The sequence below is a fragment of the Mauremys reevesii genome, linkage group 3, assembly GCF_016161935.1.
Source record: "Mauremys reevesii isolate NIE-2019 linkage group 3, ASM1616193v1, whole genome shotgun sequence".
NCBI lineage: Eukaryota > Metazoa > Chordata > Testudines > Geoemydidae > Mauremys > Mauremys reevesii.
In genome coordinates this window covers 207,241,980-207,258,697 of record NC_052625.1, presented here as the reverse complement: position 1 = coordinate 207,258,697, position 16,718 = coordinate 207,241,980, and the positions used below count along the sequence as shown (strand labels likewise).

At 48.6% G+C, this 16,718-nt stretch overlaps 1 protein-coding gene across 1 annotated transcript; it reads left to right on the top strand.

Annotated features, from left to right (window-relative positions):
• Positions 1-3,188: 3,188 nt before the first annotated feature.
• On the top strand, positions 3,189-15,540 carry LOC120401701. The gene is made up of 5 exons (XM_039531871.1): positions 3,189-3,336; positions 11,077-11,125; positions 11,370-11,421; positions 12,251-12,352; positions 13,300-15,540. The coding sequence occupies exons 1-5, from the start codon at positions 3,268-3,270 to the stop codon at positions 15,242-15,244; spliced, it is 2,217 nt and encodes a 738-aa protein (XP_039387805.1). The 5' UTR covers positions 3,189-3,267; the 3' UTR covers positions 15,245-15,540.
• Positions 15,541-16,718: the final 1,178 nt, after the last annotated feature.

Sequence of the window (16,718 nt, the reverse complement as noted above, 5' to 3'; positions counted from 1 at the left end):
GCATCAAGAAAAGAAAAGTGAAGTGCTTTATAAGACTGGTCAAATACACCTCTATCTACCATATATGGACAATTAAATTAACAATCCGCTAAAAACCACTAGCTGGACCAGGATAAACCATCATTTAATTTCAACTTGGTTACTGAGTAAAAACAATTGTATTGTTGCTGTACTACTGTATTATCATTTATCAGAGGGGCAGCCGTGTTAGTCTGGATCTGTAAAAGCAGCAAAGAGTCCTGTGGCACCTTATAGACTAACAGACGTATTGGAGCATGAGCTTTCGTGGGTGAATCCCCACTGCGTCGGATGCATCCGACAGCTCATGCTCCAATACGTCTGTCAGTCTATCAGGTGCCACAGGGCTCTTTGCTGTATTATCATTGTACTGTTGTCTTCTTACTGTATTGGATTATTGCTGTGCAACATGTATAATGTGCATAACCTTGCTAAGCTGTTTAACCAACACACAGGTAAAAATTAACAACCAAATGGCAGCAAACAGCATGAAGGCAAGGAAAAAACAAAGTGGTAAACCAGGGGTAGGCAACCTATGGCACGTGTGCCGAAGGCGGCACGTGAGCTGATTTTCAGTGGCACTCACACTGCCCGGGTCCTGGCCACCGGCCCGGGGGCCTCTGCATTTTAATTTAATTTTAAGTTAAGCTTCTTAAACATTTAAAAATCTTAGTTACTGTACAGACAACAATATTTAGTTACATATTATAGACTTATAGAAAGAGACCTTCTAAAAACGTTAAAATGTCTGACTGGCGCGTGAAACCTTAAATCAGCGTGAACAAATGAAGACTCGGCACAGCACTGCTGAAATGTTGCTGACCCCTGTGGGAAACAAACACAAAGTTACATAGTAACTACAAATTGGGTAAACAACTTGCCTGTTAGTACCAGTCATAATTTGGGTCAGTGACACTGCATCCTAACTGAGGCACATGTCATTCAAAACAATCTCGTTTAGTGTCTGGATACCAATCCTGACACCACAATATTTGATAAATTGGTGACTGTCCGTTCAGTGGGTTATCTGGAAGGCAGCATCCATAAGAAACAACTGGATCTACATCAGCTACTGGTGTATCACAGAGCAGTTCAACCAATGGAACAGAGAAGCGCCACTTCTGTTCCCTGCCCAGTGAAGCTTACCAGAGGGTGACAACCACCAGTAAGGGTGATCTATAACATGGATGGGTAGTATTGTGTAGTAACTAATCACAATATATTTATATGTAAAAGGCCTCAGTGGTAGTGTTGCCGGCCCACAGGGCCCGACGGGGCAACAGCGGGGTTCGCTGCCCGGTGTGCATCGCACTAATTAACACACCAGGGTGGAGAAGCAAACCAAGTTTATTTGAGCCCAAATAAGGTGCCAGGGAGAAAAAGCATCTGAAATCCTGCACCCCCGCGCGCAGGCGGGGTCCCAGCATTTATACCCCTTTGTTTTCTCTCTTGTTATCTGTCCTTTCCCTAATGATTCCCAACTTTCTGTTTCCTTTTTTGACACTGCTGCGCATTGAGCAGATGTTTTCAGAGAACTATCCACAGTGACTCCACGATCTCTTGTTGAGTGGTAACAGCTAATTTAGACCCCAACATTGTAGCTGTCTGGTTGGGATTATGGTTTCCAATGGGCATCACTTTGCAGTTATCAGCCTTGAATTTCATCTGCCATTTTGTTGCCCAGTCGCCCAGTTTTGTGAGATGCCTTCATAGCTCTTCGCAGGCTGCCTGGGACATAACTAGCTTGAGCCGTTTTGTACCATCTGCCAATTTTGCCACCTCACTGTTTACCCCTTTTCCCAGGTCATTTATGACTATGTTGAACAGCCCTGGGCCCAGCACAGACCCCTGGGGGACACCACTATTTACCTCTCTGCATTGTGAAAACTGACCGTTTATTCCTACCCTTTGTTTCCTATGGTTCAGCCAGTTACTGATCCATGTGAGGACCCTCCCTCCTCTCCCATGACAGCTTACTCTGCTCAAGAGCCTTTGCTGAGGGACCTTCTCAAAGGCTTCCTGAAAAGCCCAGCACGTCAGTGCACTGCAAGGCCTTCCGTGGCTTTTAAACTTCCCCATCGGAGACATGGTCCAGTTAACTTGTGTTCAGGCCTAACAAGAACTCAGATGCAACCTGCTGTGAGAAACTCATTTTAACAAGGATGCCCCTGTACCAGCACAGACCACAGGTCAAAATGTGTAACTTCAATAACAATGGTATTGGAAGAGCCCAAAATCACCACCACAGGAATGTATTGACTATGACCCCTTACTTCAGATGCACTGTGGCCTAGTGGATAGAGCACTAGATGGAACTCAGGAGACTTAAGTGCTAGTCCTGGCTCTGCTATTGTCTTCCTGGGTGACCTTAGGCAAGTCACTGCTCTTCTCTGTGCCTCAATTTCCCATCTCGAAAAGGGGGCTAATGCTACAGACCTCCTTTGTAACGTGCTTTGAGATCTACTGATTGAACATGTTAGATAAGAGTTAGGGCTCTTTATTATCTTATGATATAGGGTGCTTTTCTTAAAGTGCCCACTGCTGGAGTCAAGTGATTTATCTGAGAATCTCTGCTCTTTATTTTATTTTATTTTATTTTTATTTGTTAGCCAATTTTAAGCCCTTGTGGTTGCAAAGAGAAGCTGGAGAACATGAATTGAATGCACCCTAGTGGCTCAGACACCAGAATGCAAATGAAGAGGTCCCCAGATGAATGTTTTTTGAAGATCTCATTATTTTGAAGCCAATCTCATGATTTTGGTGGGGCCCAGCTCATGGTGTTGGAATGCTTGGGCTGGCGATACCATGAACGTTTTTCTGCACTGGTAGCACTAGAGACTCATTTCAGGGCTGCTTCTCACTTCAGGCTGGGAGATTCTGCCTCAGTCACAAGGGTTTTAGGAGTTCCCACAAGTAGGGAAAAAATGTCCCTTGCCTAAGGGCTGGAGAGTCCTAGAGCTTGGAAAAGACCCAGGGTTTTCCTGGGAAACCTGATGCCCTCTCTCCTGCCTTATTCTGAGCTCAGCCCACTTGGGCGGCTGCCCCATCCCATCTCCTGATCTCAGTACAGCATTGACACTTCACAGACTAGAGGGAGATTGCAGGAGGGCAGCCCCATTGTGACCTAGAGATGACATCAGCGCCTGCCTGATGCCAGAGCAGCAACCTGCCCTCAGGTGTAGCCTGGGTACTTGGTGCTGTTTTGAGAGTGCCTGTGTTGAGAGTGTCTTAGTGCCTGAGCCCAGGGAAATGAGTTCACTCCTCCTCTATCTGCTCTTTGCTGTCTTTTATGCTGTGCTGAGGCTCGCCAGATCTGAGGTAAGTGAGACTCCTAGAGAGATGGAAAGGCTGGATTGATGCCAGCTGAATGCAGGAACCAAACATAAGTATTTTTCAATCAGCAGGCTCGGATCATCTCCACCCAAGAGTCCTCAAAGAGCTGGCTCAGGAGGTTATTGGCCCACTGACATTAATTTTTGAACAAATTTAGGATTCCTGAGGGAATTCCAGAAGGCTGGAAGTGTGCTAATGTTTTGTCAATATTCAAAAAGCTACAGGAGGTTGGCCTGGCTTCTTATAGGCCAGTTAGCCTGAAATAATGGACAAACTGATATGGGAATCAATCAATAAAGAATTAAAGGACGGGAATATATTTAAAGCAGGTTAACAATGTTTTATGGAAAATGGGCCATGTCAAACATAGATGTGACAAACTTAGACTTGTGTAAGGTGTTTTTCATAGATTCCAAGGCAAGATGGGCCCACTGGGATCTTCTAGTCTGACCCTCCTGTCTAACGCAGGCCAAAGAACTTCCACACAATCATGCCTAGTGCATACCTTTTATTAAAATGTCCAATCTTGATTTTAAAAATTGCCAGTGATGGAGAATCAATCCACCATGACTTTGGTCAATTGTTCCAATGGTTAATTCCTCCCCCTGTTAAAAATGGACGCCTTCTTTCCAGCTTGAATGTGTCTAGTTTCAACTTCCAGCCATTGGACCATGTTAGACCTTTCTCTGCTAGATTGAAGAGCCCATTTGTAATTGTTTCTTCCCCGGGTAGGTATTTATAGACTTTTCCTCAAACCACCCTTAACCTCTTTAAGCGACATTGACTGAGCTCCTAAAGTCTATCACTACAAGGCAGGTTTTCTAATCCTTTAATCATTCTTATGGCTCTTCTCTGAACCCTCTGCAATTTATCAACATCCTTCCTGAATGTTAGACACCAGAACTGGACACAGGATTCCAGCACTGGTTGCACCAGTGCCAAAGACAGAGGTAAAATAACCTCTCTCCTCCAACTTGAGATTCCCCTGTTTATGCACACAAGTACCGCAGGACATTTGGATTAAAAATCAGCACTCTACAATATCAATGGAGCACAGGTTAAAGGGATTGAGAGCAGGCTAATGGCTAACTGACACATCTTAAAAAGTAATTGTCAAAGGGCTCCTCGAATGTGGGTTTTTCTAATGGGGCTCTGCAGGGATCAGTACTAGGTTTGAGGCTATTCAACATTTTTTCAATGACTTGGAAGTAAATACAAAATTGCCGCTGATAAAAAATGTGCTGATGACACAAAGATTGGCAGAATGGTAAAGAACGATGAGGACAGGGCAGTCATACAGAGAGTTCTGGAGAGCTGGTTTGGCAAATGGGGCCCATTCAAACAAAATGCGTTTTCACACAGCCCAACACAGAGTTATACATCTGGGAACAAGGAGGGCCTATTCAGCTTTGGATTTCACGATCTTTAGTTTTGTATCATCTGCAAATCTGGCCACTTCACTGTTTCCCCCCTTTTCTAGATCATTTATGCATATGTTGAACAACTCTGGTCCCAGTACAGATCCTTGGGGGACCTTGCTATTTATCTCTCTTCATAAACTCACCATTTATTCCTACCTTTGGTTTCCTATCTTTAAACCAGTTACTGGTCCATGTGAAGACCTTCCCTCTTATCCCATGACAACTTATTTTGCTTAAGAACCTTTGGGGAAGGATCTTGTTAAAGGCTTTCTGAAAGTTCAGGTACACGATCTCCACTGGATCGCCCTTGTCCACATGCTTCTTCACCCCTGGGACATTACGCCCCATATTCTTCATAGAAATATTGTTCTATGGATATGGCATGAGCAAGGTATGTTTTATGCAAGATGGGTCATGTGAGATATCACTGGAAAGGTTCTGATTTACTGAATGGGATTATCCCATTTGTATGGATGTATCGGTTCTGTATCTGAAGTTAGGAATATGGGCTCTGTATCAATTACAAAAGTGCTTGCACCAGGGGAATGCCCCCCAAACAGTAGGCAATCAGCCTGGATGGGCCATTAGGAAGGACAATAGGACTTGGAAGATACTAAACTTCCTCCTTCCTGAGAAGTTTCCTGGGATGCTGCTGGGTCATGTGATCATGTCACCTGGTACTGGACATCATTTGGGACTGGTGGTATTTTTCCACTAGGAGGGAGTGGGGGGGTCAAACTGGGAGACAAAGGATTCCTGACATATCCAAATCCTATTAAAATCCTATTAAAGCAGCAAAGAGCCCTGTGGCACCTGATAGACTAACAGACGTATTGGAGCATGAGCTGTCGGATGCATCCGACGAAGTGGGGATTCACCCACGAAAGCTCATGCTCCAAAACGTCTGTTAGTCTATCAGGTGCCACAGGACTCTTTGCTGCTTTTACAGATCCAGACTAACACGGCTCCCCCTCTGATACCCAAAACCTATTGAAGGCTTGGAAGTAAGTTAATCTAGGTTCTTCTCCACCACCTCCCTGCCCAAAAAGGAAGCCTGCTGAAAACAGCTGGAGAAACAAAGGAACTAAACTGTGGGGGAGGAGGGCAGGGGCTGAGCCCAGGGGAGAAAGCTCTAGCCTGTGAAAGGAACACCTGGAGAGTTAAGCTGCAAGCAGTGCCGTTTACCTTCAAGAAACTTTGCACCCTGCACAAAACAACACTTAGGGTGAGAATGTACTACTATTAACCAGTTAATTTAGCGTATTAAGCTTAGGTTGCGTGCTCTGTTTTATTGGCTCAGTAATCTGCTTTGATCTGTTTGCTATCATCTCTTAACATTTACCTTTTGCAGTTAATAAACTAGCTTTTGGTTTATTCTAAAAATCAGTTTGTGCACGTCATAACTGGCAGGGGAGGCGGGGAAGCTGTGCATATCTTCCTCCACACGGAGAGAGGGAGAGAATTTCATGAGCTTATGTTGTATAGATCTCTGTACAGTGCAAGACAATCTAATTTTGGGTTTACACTCCAGAGGGTTTGTGCACCTGAGTGCTAGGCAATCCCCGAGCTGAGTCTTCCCAAACAGAGCTGATTGCAGACTCGGTGTGATTCTACAGCTGGGTGTGTCCCTGCCAGTGTGTGTGTGCAGCAGGACAGGGTGAGGGAGCCCAGGCTGGTGGAACAGATGGGCTCAGTGGGACCCCAGTACATCAGGTGGCACCCCGGAATGGGGGTCCAACCCGTCACAACCCCCTCCAAGAATTCTAGTAGATTGGTGAGGCACGATTTCCCTTTTCAAAAGCCATGTTGACTCTTCCCCAACAAATCGTATTCATCGATGTATCTGATCCTTCTGTTCTTTACTATAGTTTCAACCAATTTGCCTGGTACTGAAATTAGGCTCACTGGCCTGTAATTGCCAGGAAGCCTGCTGAAAACAGCTGGAGAAACAAAGGAACTAAACTGTGGGGGAGGAGGGCAGGGGCTGAGCCCAGGGGAGAAAGCTCTAGCCTGTGAAAGGAACACCTGGAGAGTTAAGCTGCAAGCAGTGCCGTTTACCTTCAAGAAACTTTGCACCCTGCACAAAACAACACTTAGGGTGAGAATGTACTACTATTAACCAGTTAATTTAGCGTATTAAGCTTAGGTTGCGTGCTCTGTTTTATTTGCTCAGTAATCTGCTTTGATCTGTTTGCTAGAATCTCTTAACATTTACCTTTTGCAGTTAATAAACTAGTTTTTGGTTTATTCTAAAAATCAGTTTGTGCACGTCATAACTGGCAGGGGAGGCGGGGAAGCTGTGCATATCTTCCTCCACACGGAGGGAGGGAGAGAATTCCATGAGCTTATGTTGTATAGATCTCTGTACAGTGCAAGACAATCTAATTTTGGGTTTACACTCCAGAGGGTTTGTGCACCTGAGTGCTAGGCAATCCCCGAGCTGAGTCTTCCCAAACAGAGCTGATTGCAGACTCGGTGTGATTCTACAGCTGGGTGTGTCCCTGCCAGTGTGTGTGTGCAGCAGGACAGGGTGAGGGAGCCCAGGCTGGTGGAACAGATGGGCTCAGTGGGACCCCAGTACATCAGGTGGCACCCCGGAATGGGGGTCCAACCCGTCACAACCCCCTCCAAGAATTCTAGTAGATTGGTGAGGCACGATTTCCCTTTTCAAAAGCCATGTTGACTCTTCCCCAACAAATCGTGTTCATCGATGTATCTGATCCTTCTGTTCTTTACTATCGTTTCAACCAATTTGCCTGGTACTGAAATTAGGCTCACTGGCCTGTAATTGCCAGGATTGCCTCTGGAACCTTTTTAAAAAATCAGCATTACATTAGCTACCCTTCAGACATCTGATACAGAGGCTGATTTAAGCAATAGGTTAAATACCACAGTTAGTAGTTCTGCAATTTCATATCCGAGTTCCTGCAGTACTCTAGGGTGAATAGGGACTGCCTTCTCTAAAGCATTCATTTAGTCAAACACAAGTTATTGGACTCAATACAGGATGATATTTTCTGGCCTGTGTTATACAGGAGGTCAGACTAGATGATGTGATGATTGCGTCTAGCCTTAAATGCTATGAATCTATGACTGATTTTACACCTCTAGCATGTTCCCTCTTGAAATAGTCCCAGTCTTTTCAATCTCTCTCTGGATACAGGAGCCTTCCCAGGCCTTTCATCATTTTGGACCCTCCTATTTCAACTCATGGCAGGGTGCCCCACCCTTCCCCACTGCCCCCGTAAGGGGAGGTGAAAGTGCTTTGGAATGCAGGAGAAGTAGCTTCCACACCCCAAAGGGATGGGCCCTGATGACAGCTGGGTCTGGGTAAGAAGCTCTTCAAAGGAAGATTTTGAGCCACGGGAGAAGTCCTTGCTCACCGAAAGAAGCACACTCAGTCTGGGCCTGGGTTGAGAAAACTTGTCCTACAGAAAGGACCCAGAGCTGAGCAGAGTGATGCGCTCTGAACTCAGGGTGCTCGGTACTCATAGGACTTAGAGTACTTCCATTCCTTTGACAAATGGCATCTCGGCAGCCTCGGGGATCAGTGTTCCCATCGCACTCCCTGACCCGGTACCCAGGCTGGGCCAGGGACGCTAATGATCCAAGCAACAGACCAAATTCCTTGATGAATCCTGGTCATGTGCCACTTGAGGCATGTTGTGCAGCCTGTAGCCTGATTTGGGGTGGGTTAGTGGGGTCGGTGGAATTTAGCCACTTAATTTAATTTTATTTTATTTGATAATTAATTTTCTAATTAATTAGTAATATTAATAATAATTAATCAATATTAATAATATGGGTATGGCTCGCCAATGTGTGTGATCAGAAGATAAAGTTCGTCCTGAATCAGGCTTCACAGAGTTTACACAAGGAGCTTCGGGGTATATGACAGGCACTTACACTGAGACAGAAATAGTCATCAAGACCTTTTATTAAAATCAATGAAACAATAAGGAAATGTAAAAATGCTAAAACAGGTCGAGATTACAGAGTTACAAACTATCACAGTTCTTTAAGAGAGAGATTGATGATAATACACGGTTAGAAACTCACTCTGTGCAGTAGCACTTTGGGTGTTGTTCACACTTATGATAAAGGAAGTTGGTTAATATGGGTCTGAGTTTAACCCTATATAAACTAGGTGCTTTTTAAAAGGTAAAGCAGAAACTAGATTCCTTTATACTTTCAGCTTTGAAAAGAAATAATACCACAGCCTATCAATAGTTAACAGCCTTGTATATGGGTAGCACCGATGCGTAGATAGGGGTGAGGCGATGGATAGACAGGAACAGCTAGATGGCTGTATCGCCTGCCTAATGGTGAGTTGTTTCACCTTTTATAGAGCATTATTCGGAAATCCTTCCTCCTATGCCCAAATTTCATCTTTCCCCCACGGAAATGTTAGGGTACACCTGCCTCATAGGCTAATATATGTGTGCGTATGAGTGACAGAGATGTATGCATTTGTGGTGTACTTGTCAGATTTGTGGGCAAAAATCCCCATTTTCCACCCTTTACTGCTATTGGCTCAGCTAAAGGTCTCCAGACATTTACGTAGGTATTTGTCTTATTATTACTTTTCTGAGTAAGGGTCCCCAAAGGTTGCCTTCAGCATCACACAGGATGTCTGACCTGGATGTCTGACCTGCATTTCAGCTAGTGCAAATCTAGAAATCTATAAAGCCTATTACATACTTAAATTTATCAAAAAGATATTTATCAAAAATATTGCACTCCCTGAAACTAAATGCAAAGCGGTACTGTGAAATGTGTGCCAATGGCAATGTCCAAAAGCTATTACTGATGTCTAATACAGTAAACCATACAGCCTCTGGATCAAAGGATTTGATTAGATCTGAAATTTTGGCCACTGTGGGGGCACAAGTTGGTGTGACCTGGTTTAGGCGTCTGTAATCTATTGTGAGACGCCACGAACCATAAGGTTTCTTGACAGGCCAAAGAGGTGAATTTGCAGTGGAAGTACATTTACGCAGTACTCCCTGTGTCAGCAAAGCCTTGATAGTCTTTTCTATGTACGGATTTGCTTGTTCTGGGTAAGGCTACTGTTTTGGGGCTGAAATTTCTCCTCCTTCTACAACAATAGTGACGGCCATGCATCCACAATCATGTTTGTGTTTAGCAAAAGCATCTGCATGCTTGTAAAGTAATGCCTGTAACTCAGGTTGGTCTGCATGTTTAGCCACTATTTTGTTTAAATCATACTCCTCAGGTTCAGAGTCCTCCACTGGAGAGACCATGCCACACGCAGGTATGACTACTGGAGAGTCATCCTTTGCCTGTTCTACTGAAAGACACAATAATTGGTTATACAAATCAAGAACACATCCCTGTTTGTATAAGAACTCAGTTCCCAATAGACAATTCTTTGGGTCTGCTAATTTCATCAATGCAAAGGTATGATTCTTTCTTAGGTGACCTATTTGTACTTCAAGGGGTGTAGAAAGTGTGGTAACAACCTGATTACTTGCAAAAGTTGCAAGTGTCTTGGTACATCCTGATGATAGAGGAGAGGATCTAGGATCCTCGACATGGAGAATACTAATTGCTGCTCCAGTATCTATAAAAAGATTCCTGTTTTGTCAATATTCCAAAAGCTATGGGAGGTTAACCCGGCTTCTTATAGGCCAGTTAGCCGGAAATAACGGACAAACTGCTATGGGATTCAATCAATAAAGAATTTTGGTTTTTGTAAAACAGCTGCCATTTCAGGATGATATAGGGGTTATATCAGCACTTGTTTGGGAGGATTTGCATAACCCATTCCTGGCTTCACCACTCAGGAGGAGCATGGCCATCCCAAATGCATGCAGATAAAACCCCAATATCATGCATTCCCGAAATATGTATCTAGGAAACACTGTTGTCCAGAGGTCGGATTTCTCCCCCAGGCTCTGAATTCCGTGCACGGTGTCTGGGGTTAGTTGCAGATCCTGCAATCCTAAAACCTGCGGAGTTTTATAAGCTCTGCAGGAGAGAGAACTTTGCAGGCTCTCTCCTTCAATGCTTATAAACTCTGCAGGCTCCGGGTACCAGCAATCCCTGTTTCTCCAAGCCCTGGATTATTCCAGGGAGCCCTGTTATGGGTTGTGCTGTGTGCCCTATATTGGCTGCATCACAGGAAAGCACAATGCCGACCCATGAGGCCTCATAGTGCAACACTCTCTCACAAGGAAACACTTCCCCCTGGCCCCACATGGCAATCCCCTCTGGCTCAGTGTCCTCCCAGGTTTATTGAGGAGTTCTCTTCTAACCCTGCTGCTTTCTCTGTGTGTGGCAGGCTTCTCCGAGGAAGAGGAGACACAGAGCCAAAAAGCAGAAACCGAAAGGTAAGCAGCCCCTGACCCCACAGCTGCGGTGGCAGACTCAGGCCCCACGCAAAGCCGAGAAATAGGGTCTGTTCCCCCACCTGCCTCCCCTCTTCCTGCGAAGGCTCAGTCGTGCCCAGAGCCGTGCAGAGGCACTGGCTGGGGCTCCGTTCACAGGCTGCCCCTGAACTCTGGGCAATAGGCTGCTAGGAAGCAGAGGGGGCCCAAGCAGCTCAATGTCTCCTTTATGTCTCACTTCTGGCAGCTTTTGGACGCTGTGAGGAAGAGCTGGAGGCTGGTGCATCCCCAGAGTCATGGTAAGCAGTGCCCCCCTCCATGAACCTGCAGTGGGTCAGTCCCCTCCTCTCGCGTCATGCAATTCAGCCCCACCTAGGGACAGCAGCCCGAGTAATCCCTCCCCTGCCCCGACCTAGGTACCAGGCAAGCAACTCTTCTCCTGAGACTCCTGCAATTCATTCCCACCCCACAGAAGTTGCCATCTCTAATCCACCCCCCACGCCTCGTACAGGGGTCATTCCCTTCCTCGAGCATCATGCGGCTCATTTAACCTTGGGGGGGAAGGGTGGTAGATTGTGTCGACCGGACCGGACCGGACCATCCTCCCCTCCCAAGAGGGGGAGAAAATGTTTTCTGGGAGCAGCCCCGTGCACCCCAGGGAGGTGAGGTGGAGAAGTCAGGAGGAAGGCTGGCCTTTCTGGTACGGTGAGTAGGGTGAAAGGGATCCAGCAGCACTTGTGTAATGGCCCCTCCTCCATCACGGGTTCCCAGCAGGATTTGAACCCTGGACCTTCAGCTCTGCAGCATAAAGCACCCCTTAGAGCTGAAGAAGCAGCTGCATTAGTTGGCAGCTATAGTAGGCTGTTATCCTATATGTGGATTGGCTTCTGTGGCAGGCACATGACACACGCTGCCAGCAGGCTACACGCTTACCTCCTCAGCACTAGACAAGGCTCACCTCACAATCCAGCTAACCCCAACCCAGAACATCCAAGGCCCGGGTATTGCAGGGGAGGAGGCTGCCTCAGTGGAGAAGGGGACAGGGAGCCTTTCGGTGCCGCCCCTCTGGGTAAAAGAGGGCCTGAGGGCAGGGCCTGCACTCAGCTATCTGCTCTCTCTGTTCCACAGCTGCCCTGTGCCCCCGGAGAAGCTCCGCTTGGCTCAGCGCCTCAGGCTGGTTGAGAGGAGGGTACAGTGCATGGCCAGACACCTGGAGGAAGTTCTGATACCGTAAGGGAACTGAGCGGGGGGCACCAGACTGGGGGCTGGGGGGGAGGGGAGAGTGAATGTAGACAGGAGGGAGCAGGGACAACCAGACACTCCAGGATCCTAAAGTAACAGGGAAAAAGCCACTACGAGGCTTTAGCTTCCAAGGTGAGAGACCAGTGACAGTGAGGTGGGGGATGATCAGAAATGAAATGCAGAGACTGCACGGTGGGGTTGTGAGTAGGATCAAATCCTTCTGTACGGCAATAGCTGCCAGCAGGCGACTGTCTAGACCCTGCCCCTGCCCCTGCCCCTGCCCCGTTTGAAAGAAACAGCAATCCAATGACACCCTGGGGGGGTGTCCACCCCACACAGCACTGGAAGGGGCTCAGGTGGCCAGGCAGGCCCATGAACTCCCCAGGGTGCAGCTGCAGGAAGAGCCGGGGAGCAGGGAACTGATTCCAAGCAGGCTCAGCTGGGCAGGACTAGGCAGGGCCTATAAGCCAGGAAGCTGGCACCAGACAGGGGCTGCGGCAGGGGAAGGGCAGCCCCTCCTAGCTAATAGCCATTGATGAATTTATCTAGTTCCTTTTAGAGTTTATAGGCTTGGCCTTCACAACACCCTCTGACGAGGGTTACACCCACATGCTCCCATCTTCCTCCCCCAAACCAGTTGTTGATAGCTAATCTTTCTATTAAAATAGCAGTAGGTCCCCGATCATGCTCAAGGCCCCGTTGTGCTAGGTGCTGCACATGTGCGTGTGACGAAGGGGTTAGCGTTCTAGATATAATGAGTGCCGGCTCCCCCTCTCGGTCCTTCGTTACCCAGCTGATGTCCTTGTGTCGGGGTGTGGTGTGCAAGGCATGCCTAGGCACTGCCCCACTGCACTACTGCTGGAAGGCTGTGCCCAAACCCTGCCTTGGCTCAGCAGAGCCATGTCCCATCTGTCCCTGTCTGCTCTCTCCCACAGGCCGAGTGTGTCGACATCTGCCACGAGCCAGTTCTCCTACTCCTCTAGGGAATCCACCACCTCTGCCCTCCGGAGTCCCAGCTCCTTTTCCCTGAGAGAAGCCGCCATGATTCACTCAGAGCTCCTCCGCCACACGGGGGAGATCATGCCAGTCGGGGGCTGGGAAGGATCCGCTCATCCCATCCAAGCCCAGCCTCTCCCCAGGCCTCCTGCCCACAGCAGACGAGTCCGGCGAGAGCAGACCATGGGTCTGGACCAGACGTCAGTCCGTGGCTTAGACTTCAACATCCGCCAGAAACATCTGCAGAGTCAACTGGGGGCTCCTACCCCATACACAGAGTCGCTGGCCAAGATGATCCCTAACGTCCCTGCTCTGCGCCCACCGGACAGAGACCCCAGGGTGAAGTTCAACATGAGCAGGGTCCCTTTCCTAAGCTGTGAAGTTCTGGAGGAACTGGACTGTCACGTGCAGACAAAGAGACTCCAGCATGAGCAGGGCTTACCCCTCACCCCCCAGAAACCCCACACAGCTCTTCGGCCTCCAGCTCCACAAACCCCCATCCCGGGGGAGCCATTGCTGAGTGAGCGGGACACCAAGCAGCAAGTGATGTTAGACACAGATCGGCCCAAATGTGGATTTCCAGCAAAGGTCCCGGAGCCCCTCAGATCCAACACCAGCCCTCAGCGTGCACAGGCGATCCCGGAGCCATGTGTCTGCCCCTCTGGACCCCTGCCTCAAAAGGCCCACAGGATCATGGCATCCCCTGAGGCCATCCTGGCCAGGCCTGTGCCCACGGTGGTGGTCAAGCTGCAGGATCACATTGCTCAGAAATGCTCAGAGATCCAAATGGAGGCGTTCCCAAAGATGGTGAGAGAGTCGCACAGAGATGCTCCCCTCGTGAGAGAGATGGCAATAGCAGAGAAGACGCTCACAGCCACACTCCACCTCTATAGGAGCGAGTTGAGAAAGCCCCTTACCAGTGTGAGCGGCACCAAAGGGACTGAAGAGAAGCTGGAGCTGCACATGGAGAGGAAGGTTCTCTTGGGAGAAGGCTCCTGCCTGGGGCCAGGGGCACAGGCAGGTGAGGGCAGGGCAGATCATCCCAGGACCCAAAGCCACCAGGTTGCCCCAGAGGCCCCAGGCTCTGAGCAGCTAACAAGATCCACCCTTGACTCTCTCATTGCTGGGCAGGCTGCACACGACCTGCAGCTGAAGCACCTGATGGAAATGATGAGCAGCTCCCGCCCCTTGGCGGGCCAGGTCTCAGTCTGCCAGCAGTGCCGTAAGACATATCCAGGAAAGATGAAGGGTAAGAAAAATCAGGAGGAGACATCTGCTGAGCTGCATGGTCTTCGAGCCACCATGGATCCACATGGGCTCGATGGAACTATGAATTCAAAGCTCTTCAGGGATCAGCTGCCAATTAGAGTCTGCAAGAAGTGCAGTGAGCTTCGACGCAAGAGACCAGCTGGCTCTGCAGGTGCTGACTTGCCCGGAAGATCCCATGGAATCCCACAGCGATGGACTCCAGGAGACTCCTCAGCATCATCCAACCACAAAAAGATGCCAGTGGTGTGGCTCCTTCCAGCAGACAGGAGAAAGACGCAGGATGGAATGGGGAAAACGGCTCCCAGTAAGCAACCAAAGATGGTGTCCATTGCTACAAGTACAACAGGGCTTTCGCAAGCTGGGGAGAAAACAATTGGGAGTCCTGACGGTTCTCCCCCAAAGTCACCAAAGGCCTCTAGAGCTAGGACACCATCCCTTTCAAGGAGCAAAGTTCCAATTCTCAAACGGATGCTAATGTGCCTCAAGAAAACCTGCACTAAGCTTCAAAACAAAGTCAAGTTCCAAATGTCCAAGGACTCTCATTCAAGAACACCTGATGCTAAATTTACAAAGCCACCCCTTGGGAAGGCAAGGGCCTCCAAAGGTGTCTGGTAGTAGTATAAGGGCCCTACCGTCAATAAAACACTAACCCCTCCCCTTGACCCCGCAAACCCTGCTCCTTGACCCCTTAAGCCCCAACCACCTGTCACTGGAAGTCCCACCCATGGCGGACACATGACCGGAAGCAAAGTGTGTCATATGACCCCTCTAAGAACTCCTCCCTCTGCCCTCTACCGATCAGGATGGGGTTCGCCCCCGTAGGCCCGCCCCGAGAGGAGATTTGACCAATCGGGGTGTTCCGGGCCGGGGTGACTCATCCAGAAGTGGTTCGTGTGACCCCTCTAAGAACTCCTCCCACTGCCCTCTACCAATCGCGATGGGTTTTGGCTGCACAGGACAGCCCTGAGAGCAGGTTTGACCAATCGGGGGTGTTCCAGGGCCGGGTGACCCCCCAGGAGCGGGTCCTGTGACCCCTCTAAGAACTCCTCCCAGTGCCCTCTGCAATCAGAGTGCAGCACCATCACCCCATAAGTCCCAGCACCGAGGCAGAAGAGGCCCTCTTTTACCCAGAACGCGTGCTCTAGAGATCATGGAGACATGGACTCCTTCACCACCCCCGTGAGAACTCCAGACTTTGTTTTAGCCCCGAGAGCCTTTGGACTTGTGTGGGGAAAGCGCTACATCAGCGAGAGTTGCGACGAGGGCCCTTTGACTCAGCCGTTGATGGATACGCTGGAACCCGAAACCCAGACCCTCGTGAGGCACCCCAATGAGCGTGACCGCCTCTCATTGTCCGCTCCCCTAGAGGAGGAAGGCGAACGCAGCTCGGGGGAGTCACCGGAGGACAAGGTGAATGGAAAAGACATCACTCAGGTAAATGAATGATTAAGAAGTGATGGTTGATGATGGGGTGTAATGGGTTAGGAACCGCGGGGTTGTGTAAATCTAAAAACAAGCAGTGGGGGGCTTACACTGCTTCTTTTCTGAAAATCTCTCAACAGCTCGACGATGCCTTTATCAAGGCCTTTGAGAACCAACCACACAAACACAACTCCAGTTCCTCAGCGGCCACCACCACACCAAGCCCTGAGAAAACTGTGTGCGCGAAAATGCCCATATTCACAAACCCGGAGCACGCGCTCTAGGGGTTGTGAATAAAAAACCAAGGACTGACAAACCATTCTCCCAACACCATAAGCTCGTCACAGCTTCCCCATAGTCTAGTGTTTGGGAAAAGTATGATGCTTCATTCAGAAAACTGATGAAGATTTGGGGAAAATATGATGCTTTGTTCAGAATACTGGTGGCTGCTATATCCTCAGGGGGTATAAAAGAAAGGAGGGCTGGAAAGACCCTACTTATAAAGGCCAAAATGCCGTTAGCCTTCTTGGCAACTAGGGCACACTGCTGACTCCTATCCAGCTTCTCATCCACTGTAATCCCTAGGTCCTTTTCTGCAGAACTGCTGCCCAGCCATTCGGTCCCTAGTCTGTAACAGTGCATGGGATTCTTCCATCCTAAGTGCAGG

Coding starts and splice junctions, on each gene's coding strand:
- LOC120401701 (XM_039531871.1), top strand. CDS start 3,268: ATGAGTTCACTCCTCCTCTATCTGCTCTTTGCTGTCTTTTATGCTGTG. Junction 3,337..11,076: donor TGAGGCTCGCCAGATCTGAG/GTAAGTGAGACT, acceptor TGTGTGTGGCAG/GCTTCTCCGAGGAAGAGGAG. Junction 11,422..12,250: donor GGTGCATCCCCAGAGTCATG/GTAAGCAGTGCC, acceptor TCTGTTCCACAG/CTGCCCTGTGCCCCCGGAGA.